Source organism: Maniola hyperantus, chromosome 7 (genome assembly GCF_902806685.2).
Source record: "Maniola hyperantus chromosome 7, iAphHyp1.2, whole genome shotgun sequence".
Lineage (NCBI taxonomy): Eukaryota > Metazoa > Arthropoda > Insecta > Lepidoptera > Nymphalidae > Maniola > Maniola hyperantus.
The window spans coordinates 5,801,872-5,823,836 of record NC_048542.1 but is presented as its reverse complement, the minus strand read 5'-3'; the positions used below and the strand labels follow the sequence as shown (position 1 = coordinate 5,823,836).

The 21,965-nt window shown below is 35.4% G+C and overlaps 2 protein-coding genes and 1 non-coding gene across 4 annotated transcripts in view; all 3 read right to left on the bottom strand.

The window, feature by feature from the left end:
• Nucleotides 1–21,965, bottom strand: part of LOC117983600 (protein CIP2A) — a 34,669-nt gene that overhangs the window by 5,678 nt on the left and 7,026 nt on the right. Inside the window, exons 1-14 of one of the 2 annotated variants that reach the window (XM_069499880.1) lie at nt 9,559–9,797; nt 9,194–9,375; nt 8,845–8,923; nt 8,440–8,670; nt 7,582–7,724; nt 6,700–6,826; nt 6,346–6,448; nt 5,212–5,328; nt 4,833–4,936; nt 3,550–3,666; nt 3,071–3,196; nt 2,654–2,761; nt 1,614–1,784; nt 681–776 (exon numbers count right to left, since the gene is read on the bottom strand). In XM_069499880.1, coding sequence (XP_069355981.1) covers nt 681–776; nt 1,614–1,784; nt 2,654–2,761; nt 3,071–3,196; nt 3,550–3,666; nt 4,833–4,936; nt 5,212–5,328; nt 6,346–6,448; nt 6,700–6,826; nt 7,582–7,724; nt 8,440–8,670; nt 8,845–8,923; nt 9,194–9,375; nt 9,559–9,708 — 1,854 coding nt within the window. In that variant the 5' untranslated portion in view covers nt 9,709–9,797. Of the gene's footprint in view, nt 1–680; nt 777–1,613; nt 1,785–2,653; nt 2,762–3,070; nt 3,197–3,549; nt 3,667–4,832; nt 4,937–5,211; nt 5,329–6,345; nt 6,449–6,699; nt 6,827–7,581; nt 7,725–8,439; nt 8,671–8,844; nt 8,924–9,193; nt 9,376–9,558; nt 9,798–21,965 lie in introns of those variants that run through there. The other variant, XM_069499881.1, reaches the window with a different exon arrangement.
• Nucleotides 134–252, bottom strand: LOC117984141 (5S ribosomal RNA). Its single transcript, XR_004673781.1, has one exon. It is a non-coding gene; the product is annotated as a 5S ribosomal RNA (ribosomal RNA).
• Nucleotides 16,678–20,750, bottom strand: LOC117983396 (uncharacterized). Its single transcript, XM_069499879.1, has 2 exons — nt 19,736–20,750; nt 16,678–19,610 (listed from the first exon to the last, which is right to left on the bottom strand). Exons 1-2 carry the CDS (start codon nt 20,044–20,046, stop codon nt 17,333–17,335), a joined length of 2,589 nt encoding a protein of 862 aa, XP_069355980.1. The 5' UTR covers nt 20,047–20,750; the 3' UTR covers nt 16,678–17,332.

Below are 21,965 nucleotides of genomic sequence, written 5' to 3'. Positions count from 1 at the left end.
ATCAGCACTTGGCCAGCGGGGATAAAATTAGTCCATCCGTGGATTATTTCGATAAAATTAGAAAATTAGTGCCAAAAATAATTAATTACCGTATGCGAAGGCATGAAAATTAATAATACTTTAAAATGCAAAAAGCCAACATCACGCGGTGTTCCCAGGCGGTCACCCATCCAAGTACTGACCGCGCCCGATGTTGCTTAACTTCGGTGATCGGACGAGAACCGGTGTATTCAACATGGTATGGACGTTGGCAACAGGCAGGTTAAAAATATTCATTACATTTAGAATATGATTTTATGGTCTACTACGCTATGGCTATGGGTATGTTCGTCTATAAATAAAGCAATATATAGTCCGCGACAGGTCGAGATGGCAATAGGGATATTGTTTATGTCAAAAAGAAATTATTCCTCACTGATTATTAAATAGAGGGCCTTTCAAAATACGTAAAATCCACGTCCTTTGTTAGTTTTAAATTATCGATTAAACTAAAAAAGCACGTCAAATCATTGTGACGTCACATTTCATAGAAGAATAAGCTTAGTATGCTAAGAGCGTGTTTGACGTTTGATAAAAAGATATTGATTTAACTAGTTGTCAAATACCGGATCGCGGTATGAGGTGGGGCGTTCCCTTCCCGATTGCCTCTTGGACCTGTCGCGTAATATGGTTTTGTTTACTTGTAAAGTGACAGCATGCGAATGGAGCCTCTGTTCTAAACACGTCATCTTGTAGCCATACAGTTCCATTGCGCTTGAGGTCGCTATATCGTTTATCTGCAAATAATAAAATAGGCATGGATATAAACTGCCCAAAAACTGTCCGAGCTCGAAAATATTCAAAAATTCAAAATTCAAAATCATTTCGTACTTTTGACATGACAATTGACAAAGAGCAAATATGGCGAGACTTTTCTTAAAATGTATGCACTATACGTACACGCGACGTTGTGCGACAATGCGCAACGTTTCCACATCACGAGAATCGGTGTAGGGTGTCATGTTGAAGAACATCTTGTCCCCTGACCCCTAGTTAATTAAGATTATTATTGTCTACTAGCTGATGCCGCAACTTCGTACGCGTGGATTTAGGTTTTTTTAAATCCCATGGGAACTCTTGGATTTTCCGGGATAAAAAGTAGCCTATGCCACTCTCCAGCTAGGTCTTTAACTATACCCATGCAAAAAATCACATCGTTTGCTGGTTTGTCCGTTGCTCCGTCCGACGGAGCAACGGACAAACCAGCAAACAAACACACATTCGCATTTATAATAGGGGTAGTGACGACCGACCTCCCTGGCGCAGTGGTAAGCGCTGTGGTCTTATTAGAGGGAGGTCCCGGGTTCGATTCCTGGCAGGGATTTGGAATTTTATAATTTCTAAATTTCTGGTCTAGTCTGGTGGGAGGCCTCGGCCATGACTAGTTACCATCCTACCGGCAAAGCCGTGCCGCTAAGCGATTTAGCGTTCCGGTACGATGCCGTGAAGAAACCAAAGGTTTCAGGTTAGCCCACTCCCACCTTAGACTGCATCGTCACTTACCATCAGGTGAGATAGCAGTCAAGGGCTACCTTGTATCTGAATAATTAAAAAAAAAAAAAGTGATTGAATACCTTGCCAGCTTGCAAGGCGTCGTTCAGCCTGGCTATGAGGTCGTTTACGACAAGCTCCTGACTTGGCGTGAGTCGCTCTGTCGCACACAGGCTCTCGCTGTCCGTGTCCACTCGCGGTGACACGCTTTCCACACTCACGTCCGATATATTGTGGAGGCTCTCGCCGAAGATCTGTAAGGAAGGTCTGTAATGAAGAGAGCTTATACTAGGCGGTCACTTGATCACATGATCCGAGATACATTGCAGCGGCGCGCTCCGTCGAGGACAATAGCGTTCATTACGCGGCAGAAAGTAAAGTACACACACACACACATGCACACACGCTCACACATACTCATAAGCACACACTCTCACACGCATACACACACACATACAATCATACACACACTGTTGTAATTTTATTTTATTATTGTATATACCTACATTTATTCTAACTCTATTCTGTTAAAATAGTTTAATTATAATTTTAAGTAATCTCTTTTGGCCTTCTGTTATACCTAGATTTAAATTTAAATAATAATTATGTATTTACGCTGTTGATTACTTTCAAATAAACAAAATAAAAAATAAATAAAAATAAAAAAAAGTATATCTATTAGACGTAGACCTATTCCACTTCTTGATACACCTTACTTTAACCTTGGATGGGAAGCTGGAAGAAATCTCTGTTTAGAGATAAGCATTTCCAATGTAACTTAATTTATTATTACTTTGTAACTACAATTTTGGTACAAGAAAAATAAAAATAAATAAATGAATAAATAAAATTTGAATTTTCGCGGCTGGGTCTATCAATTTACCTTAACGGGCGGCGGTAGGTTCCACCTCAGCTTAAGCAAGCTTAAACAAAGTAACTTCTCAACTCGACTGTACAAACAAACAAGACACGTATAGCGAGAGAGAGACGCATCAAGGAACTGGCGGGAATGTAGGAGCGAGACGTGCGCTGTTACCCTCCCCGCTACCTCGGGCGACCTCGGACACCGTTTGAATCGTACTGTACTGATGACTAATGTATAGGACCTATAAAAATGTTTCACCTGATTCATCTGATCTGATGGGAAGTAGTGATGCTTGATGATTTGCAAAATCTGTCTTCGACGCGTTCCGTTATTACTTGCGAGGCCCGCACATAGCAATTTTCTAACCTGCAATCATATACCAAAAATGTATATTAAAAGTATATATATTATGTACTCACAAAATACTGTACTACAAATCCCTACTACTAGAAGTTCAGGAACTTAAGGGCACTGTCACACTGAAATCCAGTTTCTTGTACCACAACTTCTAGGAATAGCGTCTCTACTATCACGCGTTGAGTCGAACAAGGTCTAATTCTAAGAAAAACCAGGACTCTAGTACCTGTTGATGTACCAGCATCCTCGCCGAGGCAGCCTCCGTTCCCAATGGGCCATTCTAAAGACATTGCTGTTCCCCATCGTGGAGTATAGTACCTGATGATGTGCCAGCATCCTCGTGAAGGCAGCCTCCCAGTGCCGCGAGAGAGGCGCTAGAGCCAGCCCGGCGCGACACGCGACCACCACGCACTGCGCGCCAGCCTCTGTTCCCACTGGGCCATTCTGTAAACATATCATTTTTACAAAATAAATATCCAACTCAAAATCAATCGCAAGGATAAATTGTATACCAACTGTACTGTATTTTCAGACTTGATCGTCAAAAACTGTTTAAAAAGAACCGCACCTATCCAATAATAGTTGTTTATGATGCAAGTGCGCAAAGTAGACAATTATAGTACACATAACACACTAAAGCTTGTTAAACTACATGTTTGTTAAGATATTAAAGATTTTATTTATTATTATTATTAATAATAATAGTTATGCCACCTAATAATAACATAAATCGAAGTTTTAACAGCTGTATAAATTAGAGACACTTTGCGAGCAAATTCATTGAAAAAATATGTTACCTGTGATGTATACTGCAGTACAGAATACAAAGTGTCTTCAAAAGAATCGGGTGTCACTTCATGTAATACGCGCTCTTGGGTCTCACACGATTCACACAGCGCTCCTACTACTTGTAACTGTAACAAATATACCAAAAGATTTCTTTTTCTATCACTACCACTAGTCACTACCCATATTATAAATTCGAAAATGTGTTTGTTTGTTGGTTTGTCCTTCAATCACGTCGCAACGAATCACCGTGATTTTTTGCATGGGTATCTTAAAGACCTGGAGAGTGACACAGGTTACTTTTTATCCTGGGAAACCAAAGAGGTCCCACGGGATTTTTAAAAACCTATACATCCACGCGATCGTAAGTCGCGGGCATCAGCTAGTTTGAGATATTTTTAGGACTTAAGAAGTTTACGCGGTGCTTGAACTACGTCGTCATAGGCTATAATATACTGGCGACCTGCCCCGGCTTCTCACGAGTAGCTCATTACAATTTTCGAAGGGATCTCAAATTTTTTGAAAATAACATATAGTCTTTGTTACTCAGGAATAATGTAGCTTTCTAATGAAAGATTTTTCAAAATCGGTTCAGTAGTTCCAGAGATTACCCCCTACAAACAAACTTACAAACTTTACCTCTTTATAATATTAGTACCTATAGATTGATAAATCATCTACAGTGCAGGTTCAAGAGTTTTTTTAAGCTATTATCAACCGAACCATTTTTGGTTGTCGTAAAGTCGATTATTGCGTGAAAGGCTTGCGCTTGACGACAATCATGCTTAAAAAGCAATGATAAGGTCTAGGTTGGAGCACGATTAGAGATGCCTATTTACTCTCGTTTTGAAGGTATTCAGGTTATACCTATGTGGTAGGAAACCTCAGAACAAGGGCTATTAGAAGTAACCCTATTGTGACACTTACTGTTAGAGCGAGATAGCTAAATGCATTTAAGCTCTAATTAGAACTTGACAAAATGATTATGTTTTGTCCTTATCACCGTGGCCACTTTTTTTTGTTTGCCAAAATGTATTTGTACACGAGATTTTGGCAAACAACGTGAAGTGAGGTTATGTTGCCTCAAGTATAATAAATAATTGATTCGTTTTGTTGTTTTTTGTTTGAGAAGTTATTGGGCAATGGTGGGTTGCAGTATACTAGGCTATAATAGCCGAAGCGGACGTAAAATAGACGGAATAACATTTCACAAGTAAGTACCTCTGCTTGAGCGAGAGGGACTGAGGGGGCCACGCTAGTTGCATATATGGAAATATCTGTGTAGGAAACATACCCATTGTAATCCAGCTTTTCCCGGTTCTAGGGCAGGCGGTACCAAGAGCGCTGGCAGCCCGTCACTGATTACTGAGCTCAGCTCCCGAGGAAGTGTACCCTCATCTATAAAAAGAACCGGCCAAGTGTCAAACTCGCTCACCGAGGGTTCCGTAGCTTGGTACGAGTAATAAACATTTACAGTACGCAACCAAAAGTAATATACTTCGTCCTTTAGGAGATTTGTAGAGCGTTGCCCCTGTCGTTGAGACCGACAAAACGTCATATATAATGTACCTTTGGAATGTCATTCCAAAGGCTGATGTACATTATTTTTATTATGATAAAGTAGGTATACCTCGTTGGGCCTATCTACCGTTGGGAATATCTCTGGTGTGTACCTCTATATTGTGATACGATAGCTGCAAAGAGCTCCAGCGAGTCTGGCAAGCAAGTCCGACTCGCCTTCATACACAGACAGACCAGCTGGCAGTGTTGGCTTCGCAGCGAATATAGATCTGCAAACAGAATTCATACAATTTTTGTATCGAGTAGGTACAAGCATTGACGAGGAAATATAAACACTGGGCACACGAAGTGTTCCGTACCATTGACCAAGATATAACCCTGTTTTTTAGTTATTTATACTTTATTGCACACAACACAAAGTGATATATAAAATATCAACAAAAAACATACAAGGATCTTAATCTAATAGCTGTAGAATGCAAAGGCGGCCTTATCTCAACTCTCTACCAGGTCAGTTTTTTACAGAGAACATTTTGCTCTAAACACTTAGCACTTTTCCGCGCGTGGTAAATTTGGCATGAACTAGCCTGCACGCACGGCCTGCGCTGCAAAGCTATCATGAGGTGGTTTCAGGTCGCTTTCGAGTTTTGTTTTTCAAAATTGGGTATTTGCCTACTTTTGAATTTGATAAATATTATTACTTTATTATAAACTAGGATAAAAATAATGACCTACACTGAAAAAAACAATAAAAATCCAACAAAGATTTACAAAGTTACAGGCATTTTAATTTTAGAGTGGGAGGGTCTTCTATCCCTTTCTCGCAAAACGAAATTTGTATGAAACCGCACGAAGCTACTATGGCATTAGTAGCTGTGACGTCAAACTGCTGTATCGCTATCTCTGTCTAATCAGAAATATTTAAATGCTTATAACTTTTTTGTTATTTGATCTATTTAATTAGTTGTTCAGTTTACGTCATTATTTTTATTTTAGTTTATAATAAAGTAATAAAAAAATTGGAGTCAAATACCCAAGTGTAAATCTGTTTTTTATTCAAATTTTTTTTTGCATCGATTAGTACAAACCAAGACAAACTCATTTTGCTACATGAAACAACTATTAAAATTGCACGCTGTATAGGTGATGGCGTCACCTATACAGCGAACTTCTTGGATTCCTGACGGTCATGTTTGCAGCGGTAGAATAAATATAACGCATTTCATCCCACCCCGCAAGGATTTAAAAAAAATAACAAATACAAACCAACTCGCCTAAGAGCTTACCTAAATTAACTAAAACCGTAATAAACTTCAATACGTGTCGTAAACAACTGGCTCCCGGCTCACCCGTGTCATCTGGGACCAACTTGCATAATTCGTCAATATTCTGAAAATTATGCAAAACACAATGATTATTGACAAATCCTTAAAAACAGTCAAGTGCGAGTCGGACTCGCGGCATCGTACAAGAGACTCAGTTTAAGGAAACATATGGTGTGAAAGTCAACTGGCACTTAAAAAAAATCGTTTTGGGCCATACATCTGTGTACACGTATACTCAAACTATTACAATCTTATAACTGTAGAGAATCAGAGATTAATATAATTTTTATGACTAATGTGTAAAAAGCGTGTTACCTTTAAAGAATCATGAAGAGCTGTCGAAAAATCAGGATATGTAAGTACAAAACTTTTGACATCACTGTCTGAACATAAGTCATTGATGAATGTGTACGCATGGAGTAACTGTGTTGCATCTCTTTCACTGAAAAGGTAAGATAAAGAAGTATGGAGATCATAGCTCATTAGAAGCACCCAACCTGCACCGCCTCGCCTCGTGCGATATTTTTTATATGGACATACGCTCACTACATCAACTCCGCTGCTGACGTTACATAGTTGATGTAGTGAGTGTATGTCCATAAAAGTCCATACAAAGAATACTAACCGCACGAGGCGAGGCGGTGCAGGTCGGGTGCCGGAGCTCTGACCTAGCTGCATTCGGCGCCGCACAGCTGACGCGTCCGTACCGTGATTTTATTACGTGGAATTCCACGTAATAAAATCACGATACTATAATGTGGCGATCACATTATAGTATCGTCGGATCGCAACGGTGGCTAGCGCCGTATACAGGTAATGGCGGTGTAGGGCCGGTGCGGCGCCGGTAAGAGTTATAAACGATTTTGACTTGTTAACTCTAACTTAACATATAAAGCGGTGATAGATAGGCGAAGGTATCGGCCTTCTATTCAAGAGGTCGGGGGTTCGATCCTGGGCACGCACAGAAAGAAAACATCATGAGGAAACCTGCATAGTTCTCCATGTTTTCAAAGGTGTGTGAAGTCTGCACAAGGCCACAAGACCATCATGGCAGACTATGGTCTACACCCTTCTCATTCTGGGAGGAGACACGTTCTCATGGCCGGCAAAAAGTTGGTCATGATGATGATGACGCTAACTTACCACTCCAGTTTCATGTACAGGCAGCCTTAAATCAAATAAGTATAAATTACTTACACAATAGCTTTGTTGAAAGTCTTCATAGTGCAGGATAAGTAACTGTGAGTGACATCGGGTTGCCTTGTGTTTGCAGACCCTCGTGTGCCATTAGACAGACACAGTAGCAAGCGACACACTTCTACACCACCGTAACCCCCATCCTAAAATATACTTTAATCAATACAATCATATCAATCAATTAATATGTATTGTTATATGAAAATACATATAAAAAAACTCCTGAATCACTCACTGATGGACTGATTAATATTTTTTATTTATTTATTGATACCAAAAATTTGTAAAAAAAAGATAAGCAATGAAAAGGGAAGCACTTATCTCTACCGGTCGCCTGAGAGGTTGTAAAGGATGAAAAATAAGTATAGCAAAGCTAGGTAGGACTTATGTAAATGCGTGGATAGATATTATTTACGGAGGCCTAGCCCAAACCCCTGAAAGCTGAAATTTTGCAGAGGATTTCTTTACAACGACTAGGCAAAGAATAAGGTGACATTTTTCGAAATTGCTATGGGAATGTCAGGCTGTCACTACTAATTTAAAAATCCATCAATTTTGCAAAACCATTCATACATCGATGTGTGATCGAATTTGGCTCCGTTCGCTCTATGCCTCAGAAGAAAGTAGGTAGGATAAACTTTCAGTCCGGGTTATTTATTTATTTAGAAAACAAACAGCTTAACATATTACATAGTTTTAACCTTAATCTAGAAATTTCATTAAGCCAGTGAAGTTTTCACAATAAAAAAATTATAAATACTAGTTCCTACTTATCCCGATCGGGTAGATATTGTTATATTTATATTGGGCCGCATACAACAGTATTATTTTTAGTTGTTATTAAATAAAAAAAATCACCTTTAAAGTTATCAAATGATTTACAAAGTTCTTTGTGTCAACTGTCCTCATTAAAGCATAGATAGCGGGCAGATTTCCATAACACACATTGACTAACACAGTAAGTGATTTGTGGCCGATTGTCCTGTGCTGTGGTTCTAAGATCGGTTGAGTTATCCACTCTGTTAGTTGCTTCATTAGTCTGGGGAGATAACATTCTTGCCAACTAATTTTGATTCCATGTGAGATGTCCTGAAGAAAAACATTCAAATCAGTTTAGTGTGTGCAAAAAAGCATAATAATATGACTGTGAATTGTACATAACTAGATCTTTATTTGGATAGTATGAAGACCCTGGATAATACCAAAGACATGTTGGAAAATGAGACTTTATTATGAAACAATAATTATTCAGACCATTCATACCTGCATCACAGAAAGTAGTTTTATTTTCTTATCATTTGACACTGTGTCAGAGAGTAATTTTGCTAAGATTGGTATAAACCTGTAATAGTAAACAGAAATTAAGTATTTGTAGAAATGGCTTACCTGCAAGTTTATAATATATTTGGGGGTTTTATTTATTTTTCTTTTGTTTCTACTTGGGAACTACTTTTTTCCAAAGAAAAATAATAATGAAAATCCTCGCACACAAAGAAATTGTTAAAAGAAACATCTCTCCACTAGATACTAATAATAAGCTTCATTTTAAGTCTCTGGTCTTTGAAACCTAATAATGATATTTTAAAAACTGATTTCCAATGTTACAACATACTTATATGTGTGTGTAAGAGCGTGCCTCGCACTAGGCTCAATACATGCCCGGGTTAGAACTGCTACACCAGCCCAGTGAGGTCCCCTTGCATCGCGCATAACACGCCATAATGAACTGAAGAATGCGCATACTTCGATTCTACCAGGGGAGAATATTGACAGATCACATGATGAAGCAATAAGCTGAAAATAAACATGTTCTAATTCAAAACACTTATTTTAACTTAACAAAGTCGAAATTCACTAGAGACAAATCTCGGTCATGAAACTGCTTCAATACAAAGACTACAATATCCTAATATTAATCAAATAAAATCTAAGAAAGTCCAGGCAGAGCTATCTTTCCAAAACTCATCAGCATCTTACCCCCAAGTATCGAGTCATCAAATTGATAGCAGATTCACTATGAGTCGCTTCAAATTCACGCGCAGCATTTACAAAAGCCTTTAAATTCGTAAACTTAGCACCGTCTGGATGGTTTTTAACATTGCTTTCTTCTACACCGTCAACTTCCATTGTGGCACAATCAAACGTTTATCAAAAACGGAAAACTCTATATCAAATGAAAATCAATTTAATACAGTTCAGCCGAAATTTTAACAACTCTTTAAACCATTATAAGAAAAGAAGTAGGTACATTATTTTGTATTTCTTGTTTCATTTTTGTATCAAAAACTATGATCAAAAACCACAAAAACTTCCTGAAATATAACTTTCAAACTTCACAAGTTTTTTTTTTTTTTTTTTTTTTTTTAATTTATTTTACGGCCCTGGATAACAGTCCTTTAAGGCCTTTCAAAAATTTACAAATTCTAAAATACAAAATTGCTTATAACTAAATATTATTCTAAAAATACAAAATTGCTTATAACTAATTAGTCTAACGTTTTTACACTTTATTTATAGTATTACTTATATAATTAAAAATAGACTTAAAATATGACGTTTTACACAACAAGTCCTTTACATGGCGGGGAAAATCAATTTTTTGTTTTTGTTCCATATTTATAGTGTTTAGATCACTGGCTAATATAAGTCTTTGTATGCCAAAAGCTGGACATTTGAGTATCATATGATTAACATCAGCCTCCTCATAATCACAATAGTTGCATTTTTTACTGTTTAGTATTTTTATTTTATTCAGGTGTGTTGGCACCAGACAGTGACCAAATCTCAGTCTATTCATTAATGATGTAAATTTTCTAGATTCACACTTCGTTTTGAAATACCATGGTTGTATTGGTATTTCCTTTTGAATTTCCGCATACCATTTTCCTTTATTTTTATTAGTCACATCCCACACTTCACTCCACAATTTCTTTTGTCTTATTTTAATTGTATTGCATAAATCCGTAAATGGCACCTTGATGCTACTTGAACAATCTTCATTAAAATTACTTTTTCTTGTAGCAGAATCAACGACTTCATTTCCTGTTATGCCTCTGTGGGAGGGTACCCAAACAAATTCTATATTAATTCCCCTTTGTTTTAAATTAAGTAGTACATTTTTAATTTGGAAAATAATATAAACTAATTTATAATTACTAAAATTAAAATTATTTATAGCTAAAAGAACACTTTTCGAGTCTGTTATTAAAACATAGTTATTAATTTTAAACATTAATTCTTCTTTGATATATTCCAATGCCTTGAACAGGGCCACGCATTCAGCAGTAAACACACTGCAGTCAGAGTTTAATTTATATGATCTACATTTTTTTAACTGTGAATCATAAAAAGCAGAACTTACAAAGTTCTCATTTTTAGAACCATCCGAATATATCCTATAATGATTTTTACAATTTTCTTCAATGAACAATAGGAAGTCTAAATTGGATTTAATATCAGTGATGTGTATTCTATTTTCGAGGTTTATTACATCATAGTGGCAATCATACATAGGCCAAACGTCATTCACATTTATCTTACTAGCAATACTATGCATATAAGTCATAATCATTGACATAGTAGGTCCTTTACCGGAAAGAAGTGCTTCCGCTGTAGGTTGTAGAGTTTCAATTGATGCTTCAGTAACTTTTAATAAATCCTGTGGAAGTAATAATTTGTTTACCAAGTTAGAGTTAGCAAATAGTTGCTTCAAACAAAACTTTTCAGCCAAATAAACACGTCTCACCGGCAAAGGAGGGATACATGTTTCTACTTCCATTGAATTAATAGGTGTAGACCGCATTGCTCCACTTATTATTCTCAAACCTATATTTTGAATGACATCCAATTTTTTCAACAACGATGGATTAGTTTGCATATACGCAAGACAACTATAATCAAAATGACTTCTAACCATACTATTGTACAACAAAGTCAAAACTTTGGGATCTGAACCCCAAAATGTACCAGCTAAACATCTAATAAGATTAATGCTTTTTAATGCATTTTTACAAATGTAGTTAATGTGAGCATCGAATTTTAGTTTTGTATCAAAAATTACTCCTAAGAACTTCTTATTTCTTACAATTGGAACATCTAAGTTATTATATTTAATGTTTACATCTACTGGTCCACCAAATACCATGCATGAACTTTTAGAGGTATTAATACTTAATTTTAAAGTGTTTTGGTAATAATTTTGCACCTGAGTCAATGCTGAATTAACATTATTTACAGCTATTTCTACATTTTTATTTACACTATATAATAACAAGTCATCTGCAAATTGTAAAATTTTTACATCCTTTGTTGTTACATATTTCTCAATTTGAGAGGTATATAAATTGTATAAAATTGGAGATAATGATGCACCTTGCATAAGGCCTTTACTTGTTGAGTTAGGTCCATGAAGTATATTATTATACTTAACATAAAACTTTCTGTTATTTAAAAAATTTGATAGCCATTTTAACATTTTTCCAGGAATGCCAATTTCATGAAGAGAAGTAATAATCTGGTTTAAATCAACATTATCATAAGCACCTTCTATATCCAAAAATACACATACTGCAGCATCTTTTGATAACTTACAGCTTCTTAAATCCGATACAAATGATGTCAAACTCTCATTAGCACTTCTTCCTTTTCGGAAACCGTATTGGAATGTAGGTAATAATTTATTTTTTTCTGTAAAATAATCTAATCTCAGTTTCAGCATTTGTTCAAATAATTTTCCTATGCATGATGTTAGAGATATTGGTCTGTATGAATTACAATCAGATGAAGATTTATCAGGTTTTAAAATCGGTACTATACATTGGATCTTCCAACTCTCTGGAACACATTGATTATCCCATAGCCTATTAAATATATCAAGTAAAGCTAATTGACCTAATTTATGCAATTTTTTAATCATTATATATGGAATGTTATCTAAGCCGGGTGTAGAGTTTTTTCTTGATTTAAGTGCTATATTAAATTCTGCAAAAGTGAAAGGCTTTAAAAGTAACATATGCTTGTCAGAATCATTATTAAATTCGAAAACAGAGGTATTTAACGTTGTGTTATTGTTATCATGTTTAAATTTTGAAATAAAATCGGGAATCCATACATCATTTTTATGCTGTGGTGGGTTTTTAATACGTTTAAACATTTTCATATAATTCCATACTCGAGTAATAGGAGTATATCTATTGAATGTTGAACATAACTTGTACCAACTATTTTTCTTAGCATCCTTAATTATTAATTTTTTTTGTGCATCCAATTGTTTATAATTAATGTAATTTTCCAACAACCCATTTCTTTTATATAACTGTAAAGCTTCTCTCGAATTTTTAACAGCAACTTCACAGTTTTCATCCCACCAAGGAGCAGGAGTTTTAAAAAGTCTAGGACCTTCAATTTTTACATAAGGAACGAATTCTTTTCTAAGAGTATTTAAAACTTCACAGAACTTATCATACGACTGTGAAGGATCTTTTTCATCAAAAGATATACCTTTAAAGTACTCCTCTGATTTTGCATAATATTTGGTCCAATCTGCTTTATGAAATAGAAATTTCTCTACTTTGTCATTGACGGAATATTTAGATGGAACTAGGCTTAATTTTGTAAATGTTGGATAGTGGTAACTACCCAAAGGATCGTCACCTACTGACCATTTACATAGAGGTGCTAGTACGGGACTCACCCCTGTCACATCAATAGCAGAGCTATTTGCATTAGGTCTTTGTACTGTAGTAGATACACCTGTGTTTAACAGGCATAGGTCATGTTCATCAAAAATTTCAAACAATGTTTTGCCTCTTGAATTTGTACAATTGCACCCAAAAGCAATATGATGCGCGTTAAAATCTCCTGAGACTATACAAGGTTTTGGTAAGCTAGCAATAATATTTTTAAGTTTATTAATTCTACAATAATTGTTATTTTTATTTTTAGGTGGACAATAAACACATAGAATCGACACGGAACCTATATTAGTTTCTAGAGAAATTGCTATGGACTGGACATCTTGATAAAATTGTGTTGGCAATATTTTATATTTTAATGTATTTTTTAATCAAATGCCTACTCCACCATGTTCATTATTTGCATTTTTTCCTACAAAATTATATCCTGAAAATCTAATAGGATTACTTGTATTTTTTTGCCAGGTCTCATTTAATAGCAAAATATCAATATTATGTTGTTCCAAAAATGTTTTAACCAAGGGTTTCTTATTGTTAATACTTTGGATATTATGCTGCACAATAGTTAGGTGAGAATCCATTATATTTTACTTAAATGTTCTAAAAATGTTTCTTTGATTTGATTAGTAGTCTTAATATTATTAGAGTTCCCTATTGTAACCAAAGTGTTTACTATGGCTCCTAAAAGCTTAGAGTTATTTACAATATCATTGTGTGAAATTTCTGTCTTTGTCTGTGTAGTTTGCTTAGGCTGTGAGTATGTAGTTTGGTTTTTTTCATATGTCTGAGGGCTCTGAGGCTTTGGGAGTGGAGGGAAACTCGCACTACTTATTTGAACTACTTTTGAGTAGGTTTCTTTTTTGTTCCTCTCCATTCTCGCTGCCTTTACAGGACACGTTTTTGATATTGCAAGATGCGCACCCCCACAATTGCTGCACTTCAGTGTATCCGCCGTGCAGTCCTTGTAATGGTGCTCACCAGCGCACCGTGAGCATATTTGCTGATTTTTACAAATTTTCCCATAATGGTTAAATTTCATACATTTAAAACATTGCATCAAAGGAGGAACATAAGTGAAAACTTTGTATCTCCAGTTGTCCAAATAAATATACTGCGGTAGACTAGTACCGCTGAAAATTACACTGATAGTGGAGAGAGGAATTAGCTCCTCTCCCACTTTTTTCAAAAATCTCTTTACACCTATTACTTCACTTTCCGAGGAGAGTTTATTGAATAGTTCCTGATTGCTAGATTCTTTTGGAATAAACCTAACCACCCCTACCCTTTCCACAGAGGACGCCGGGATGAACGCTCGAAGTTTATAAACTGAAAGGCACTCGTGCTTCAAAAAGTCATTAGCCGCTGTCGCTTGTTTGAAGACAAGCATAATTTTAGTAGCGTTTATGCGCCTACTTTCACTTACACCTTTTACTTGTTTAAAATATTTGGATACCACTAGGGGATTTTTGTTTCCTAGTTTGATATCTTCTGTGCTTTCTACGTATACAGGGAATTCTGAATTGGTACTAGTATCGCCGTACGCCCGGCGATACCCTGGTTTTATAAATGGTTTGTATTTTGCACCATCACTTTCAAAGGGTTTCTCCTTTTGCATTTTCTTCCTCTTTTTGCCCGCTGCTGGTTCCAAATCACAGCCGTCACTATCTGACGGCATTGTACCACAGTTTAACGAAAACTATTTACAAAATAATGTACTATTTACACTCAAAAACTATATTTTTAACAATTTTCAATTAAAAAGCGCACTTCGCGTTTCCCGCCAAAAACGCAAGTCTCTCACAAGTTTTTCAACTGTTTTTCCACAGAGTATAATAATACTGTGTTCAAAGGTGGTTTCAAAGAGTATATACTACAATATGACTACACTGACTGTGTTTTTCTGTGGTTTAGCCTTACAAAGGCTTCTTAGAATATTCAAACGAGACACATGACGGCGTAGACTGATTAAAAAAGCCAGACTAAACTACGGTGTAACCTTGGTGTAACCGCGTGTGAGATAGCAATAGCACGACGTAACGATGAATAACACGACAATTACCATTGTTTAGTAGTCAATCCATACTAATATAATAAATGCAAAAGTGTGTCTGTCTGTCTGCTAGCTTTTCACGGCTCAACCATTCAACCGATTTTAACGAAATTTGGTACAGAGATAGTTTGCATCCAGGGGAAGGACATAGGCTAATTTTTATCCCGGAAAATAATTGAAGAGTTCTCACAGGATTTTCAAAAACCTAAATCCACGCGGACGAAGTCGCGGGTATAGCGTAGTATTTGTATAAACCGCTCAACAATATTCGTATTAAACGTTTTTTATGTGAAAAAAAGTAAATAACTAATTAGAAATACAATGACACCACGAATTCTCAAAGTTTGTTTTGCAACTAAAGTTGTATTCCTTGAAAATAATCGGTTACACGATGAGGGACAAAAATAGGTTAGCTGCGTCTCTGTTTATCACATTAGTAACTTTATCTGTGCTCTCTTTTTAGTGTGAATGAGAAAGCAAACGTTCCTTTGTCTAGATTTTTTACTCAGTCTACGCATCGGCAATGTTAGTTCCGATTTTCACCACGCGCCAAGATAGCTGGTTTCTGGTCAAGTGCGAGTCATCAGTCAGACTCGCATACGAAGGGTTCCGTACCATCGTATAAAAAAATAACACATTTTAATTTTTAATTTTCTTGGCGGTCATTTTGAAATACTTACCTACTTGTTATTTGTTGTTATGAGGTCAATAGAAATACACATTCTGTGAAAATTTCAACTCTCTACGTAATACGGTTCACGAGATACAGCCCGCTAACAGACAGACGGACGGCGGACGGACAGCGAAGTCTAGTACTTAGTTGTGCCTAATAGAGTTCAGACTCCATCTGGCACCCTTCCGGTACGGATCCCCTAAAAAGGCTAAAAATTCCTAGATAGCTGTCGTGAACTGTGCGCCTGCCCCCCGTTAAGAAATAAGAAAATATTTTCAGAAATTCCACCTGAGCGAACCAAAGGGTCAATCAAATCAGCTTTTGAAAATATGTACCGTCGTGACTCGTAACTTCGCCTGGGTTTTGACATAATTTTGAAGTTGGCGCTAAAACTAGAAAGTTATTTGGCAACACTGAATGATAAAAGTACTTTTTCGGACCAAAGCTATTGTACAGGACAAAAATCTGTCTTAAAACAAGTGAAGTAAGGTGGAAAATTCGATCACAAAGTGATTAGGCGAAGTATGGGTGTGTTTGCCTAACTTCGCCTACATCACGCCATAGCATCAATTATTAAACAATTGTATGAAAAACGTCATAGTACAACAAGTCTAAGCAATTTAAAATGTCACAGTCGAATATAAACCTTACTAAAGCATTATAGACTAGGTTTTTGAAAAAAATGTATAGTAGGCGAAGATAAGTAGCGTTCTGAAGTCAGTTGCATACTTTAGTTATAACGCTGATAGGGCTGCCAAAAATCATGTTAACTTACCTCACTGCAAAATAAAGAGGGGTGATGGCTTGAGCAAAAAGGTTTTTTTAATTTTAAATATTTTTATTGTAGGCGCCTAAAATATTTAATCAAAAAAGTCGTAAAAACAATATTTCCATTTTTTTATAATAAATAATAAAATCAGACTCAACTAGGTCAGTTCGACATAAAAGCTCATATTATAATTTAATCCTTATTTTGAAGCTAAATGGTAGATTAAATGTTATCAAAAACAAAGGGAATGTTAAAAAATTTGCCTCGTAATGATCTTCAAATTCTTATTCATAATAGTATTATTTATTATTCTTAGACATTAAATCAGACTCGGTCAAGCATAGACATAAAAATACAAATATTTAGTAATCAGTTGCTTCTAGCTTAATAGTATAGTAACAAAAAACAGTTATCAAAAAAAAAACAGAATCAAGGTACAATATTTGACTTACAATTCTTAAAATATAAACTCAACAATTACTAATAATCAGGTCAGTCAAAGACATAAGAACTAAAAATAATATAATGAGGCATTCATTTTCATGAAAATAGTATAAGTAAAATAACTATTGTACGTTGTAATTACTCAAGTCGATATTAAATATGATTTGACCTCGTCGACAAATTTTTGGCTCAGGCAGTACTAAAATAATATCATCTAAATGCTTCATAGGCCAAATATCATCAACTGTAGGGTAAGTAAAAACTGATCCTCGGTTAACTTTCGATTCCTTCTTTTTTCTCAGAAATTTGACCTCAGGAATGTTATTTTTTATTGATATTACTTTTCCTACGAAGTGCTTCACACTCTTTTTTGTAACAAATTGAGCTAAAATCCAGGAGTCTGTTTTTAATTTATTATCACTTTCTGTGAAGTATTCAATGTCAGAAATTCCGTAGTGTATTGATGGTTCTATGTTTTCTTGTTCTTCTTTTTGGCAGGTCGCGATGAAATCGTCCATTGTTTCATATTCTGAATCATCCGTATCATCTATTTTCATTTCAATGTCAGTTGTTAAGCTAGATTGACTACTAGATCTCTTCTTTCTTCGTTTCACAGATGTGTGCTTTTGCATCTTCTTTTTTGCTTTAGTAGTTTCTCGACTTTTTCTTTCTTTAATTTCATCATTTGGTTCCTTTTCAACAGTATCTGTCATTTCTTCTTCCTCTTCTTCTGTTTCTTGTGTTATTTCTTTTAGGACTTTTCTTTGTTCAGCTACTACTCTTTGTCTCTTTTTAATTGGGACTAGTTTCATGTGTAAGGCAGACCGTGTGATTGTTGTAACCCCTTTCTTTTTCAAATTCCTGTTTCCTTTCTTATTCTGCAGTATTTTCTGAGACGGCCCAGCTTCGATAATGACATCAGAGGTTATAATAATTTTTGTTTGGTTTGTTTTAAGGCAGTCTGGGATTACGTCAATAAATGGCATATTTTCTTTATCATTCCTTGAAATTTCACCCAAATATTTAACATTTGATTCTTGCGACGAGGATGCCTCAGCATTTTGCTTATATTGAAGTAGGCAGTCTGGGATTATGTCAATGAATGGCATATTTTCTTTATCATTCCTTGAAAGTTCACCCAAATATTTAACATTTGATTCTTGCGACAAGGATACCTCAGCATTTTGCTTATATGGAAGTAAGTAAGTATTGACACTCCTGATACACAAGTTTTTGAGGCTTTCAGGATTTTTTTGCATTAGCAATGGCTGCAGCAATGAGTCAGAATTTACCTGCACAGTTTTAAGTTTTTTTTCTTTTTGCCTTTTATTTCTTTTTCCTGTTTTTACTAATTTTTGTTGAGTTGTTAAATCTTTAAAATCTTTTTCGCAAACCGATTTGCCCGGTGGCACATCTAATTTCTTGTTTCGTACTTTTTTATTAGGATCTGCACTGCGAGTCTCCTTCAGCCAGTCTAATAATGCATTGTCAATAGTATATGTCATCGTTTGTTGGTTTGAACCTGCCATTTTACTAATTACTTTGTCGGGGTTGAATGGCACAATGCCAGTGCTTTTAAATCCACTGATTATGTTATGATTTTTTTCGTTAAGTTTTTCCACTAGTTGTTTGAGTAGATTTGGAAAATGTCCCTTGTGAATTGTTGCTTCTCTCGGGTTTTTTATTTTGTAGTTTAATAGAATTTCCCTCCATAGTTTTTTTAAGGGACCAAAATAGCATACATCCAAGGGTTGGGTTAAATGTGTTGAATTTGGGGGTAAAAATATGAAACATATATCATTTTGTTCACAATATTTTACAATTTTGACGTTTATGTGGGACGCTAGGTTATCACCAATCAAAACTTTCTTACCAGGTTTATTTTGAGCCCATGGTAAAATCATACTTTCAAACCAATCTTCGAATAAATGGCTGTCAAACCATCCCGATTTAGAACGGTTGAATCTGGTTCCTTTAGGTCCATTAAGTGTCCATTGTGTATATAAATGTTCCGCCTTATACACAACGTATGGAGGAAGACATTCTCCTGCTGCAGTTATTGCAAACATTATAGATATAGCCCCCTTCGTATAGTTTAACACCCTTTCGGGGTACTTAATTCCTCTTCTGAACAAACATTTTTGGACCCCAGGATTATCTGTCAAGTTTGTCTCATCGTAATTTAAAATATTTTCACTAGGGACGCCTTCTAGTGATGATTTTAAATTTGTGAAGTAATCTCTCATTTCATCGGGACTTTTTTCTGCTCGGCTCCTTTTTATGTTTTGGATCACTCTGTGGGTTAATTTAGGTTTGTTTCTTTTTATAAAAGAGTATGCCCACTTCTTTCCAGGTAATTTGTTATTAAAAATTGAAAGTCGTCCATTGCCCTCCAAATATCTGAAAATGTAAAATATATTACTCTCAACCCAACTATCATTATTTTCCAATACTAATAGAAATGAATAATGTAGTAGATGCCTTAATTCAATAAATCTCTTGATACAAAATATTTCAAACATCACCTGTATACGACAATTCTCAAATCCAAAAGAGTCAAAGGACTGCCATAATCGGCGGCTGCAATTAAAACTTTTATTGTTTCATCTTCCTCCTGATCGGTAAGTCTTGTTGGGCATCCTGGTCTCTTAGGGTGTTTATTATGCAGCTTGTCCAATAAAGTTCGGCGAGGTATGCCAAAGGCTTTTTCTGCATCGTATGACGACATTGTCTTCTTTTTTAATGCTTCCACCGCTAAGTTTATCATAGTTTCTGAATGTTTAGCAGTGTACGGCCGCTTTTTGCGTTTACTCACTTTCTCTTTTTTATTTGCCATTATGAGTAGTTCTGTAATCAATTGTTTCGATTAAAAATCCGATTCTAGGTGATATCACCCATTACCAAGGGACGTGGGCAACCAAGCTTTGCTCAAGATAGATAAATATAGAATAAAAAAATCTCAGATAATATGAAACCTCTCGAATGATTTTTCGCCCTTGCGAATCTATATGGGATTATGATATTGAAAATTTCGTTTTCAAGAACACGATTATAAACAAATATACCACTTATAAATAAATATATTGTATAGTAGTATAAATTATGAAACAAAAAGAGCGACAGCCCTAGGGGCAGGTGAAGTTTGGCAACAAGATGGCCGCCGCTATCCCCTCAATAACATTTTATTCAAATACGACTTCTAAACGTGAATTAGATAGAATATAATAACGGCATAAGAAAGGGGATTAGATTAAGGTGATAATAAAATAAAAAGTTTAGCATTACCTGTTCTGTAACATTGGCTAAAACTAAAGTTTAAACACAGACAAAAAAAAACGTGTCGTTTGCTTCACGGCAAAAACGCACTGGTCACCAACAATGTGAAGTTAGCCACAAACAATCCGCAGAATCTTGCCATAGTTGAAAAATACTATGGTTTTCAGTACTTATATTCGCAGCCTGTCTTAAACTTATATTGGAAACCTTAACTTATTTAAAATTAGGCGAAGATCGGTACCACAGACGAAGTAACGAGTCACGACGGTAGTCGAAAATAAAAAGATAATTATAGAAAATGTAGGTAGGTAATAGATAGTCTTTATTTACTTGATAACAAATGTATAACAACATTGCAAATAGTAGTTACAATAATTTATTTGTTACCTTTATAACTACCTACCTTATACCTGTAATGATTTATCTATTAAAACCCCACCATAAAACCTGCTTTATTAACTATAACTTAATTAATTATAATTTGAAAGGTTAACCTCTTGCTTGTGGTTATACTTAAGTAGGTACTTAATTAAGAAAACTAGTTAAATAATAAAAAAAGGGGTTTGTAAAAATAGAATGGCAAATATTTAAATTGTTTTAGCCTATATAAAATAACACACAAAGTTGCTTTTCTTATTACTACCTATTAGTAGCTTATGCTCTAAAAACCTTTAACTTGCTGTTAATTCGGTATAATTAAAAACTATATGAAGTATTCAATTGTACTTATTTAATTAACATAAAACTTAGGTACTTAAAACAAATGTACCTATCTATAAGCTCTTAGTGTGAAGATGTGACGCGCAAATTAATATAATATTAATTATTATGTACCTACGCAATTTACTCGTACATTATTTATCTCATCCATAGCCCAAGCAATAGTTTCAGGTTATCCACCTTCACCACTTTTGGGTAGGGAGCAGTCAGTAAGACGAAAATTTAAACACTACGGATGATGACTACTAGTCAAATCAGCTACTTTTTATCAGACGATATACCTATAATGCTCGCTTAGTAAAGGATCTTGTTATTAAAATATTATTATTAGCTGATGCCCGCCACTTCGTCCACGTGCATTTACATTTTTCAAAATCCCGCGGGACCTCTTCGATTTTCCGGGATAAAAATAGCCTATGTGTTCATCCAGGGTATAATCTATCTCCATTCCAAATCCGTTCAGCCGTTTTTGCGTGATTGACTAACAAACATGCAAACATCCACACTTTCACATTTATAATGTTATATCAGAATAAGAATACCTATATACCTAATTAGTATTTTCAACTTTCAAAGTAAGATTAATATACTAAGTGGGGGTATCAGAAGAAAGGGCTTAACCTGTACATTCTAAATCAGATTTTTAATTATTTTTATGCATAAATAGCTTATCGTGCAAAACGCCAAAAAAATACCACTGTAGTACGGAACCCTCGGTCCTCAATAGTCTGACTCGCACTTGGCCGGTTTTTAGTTATA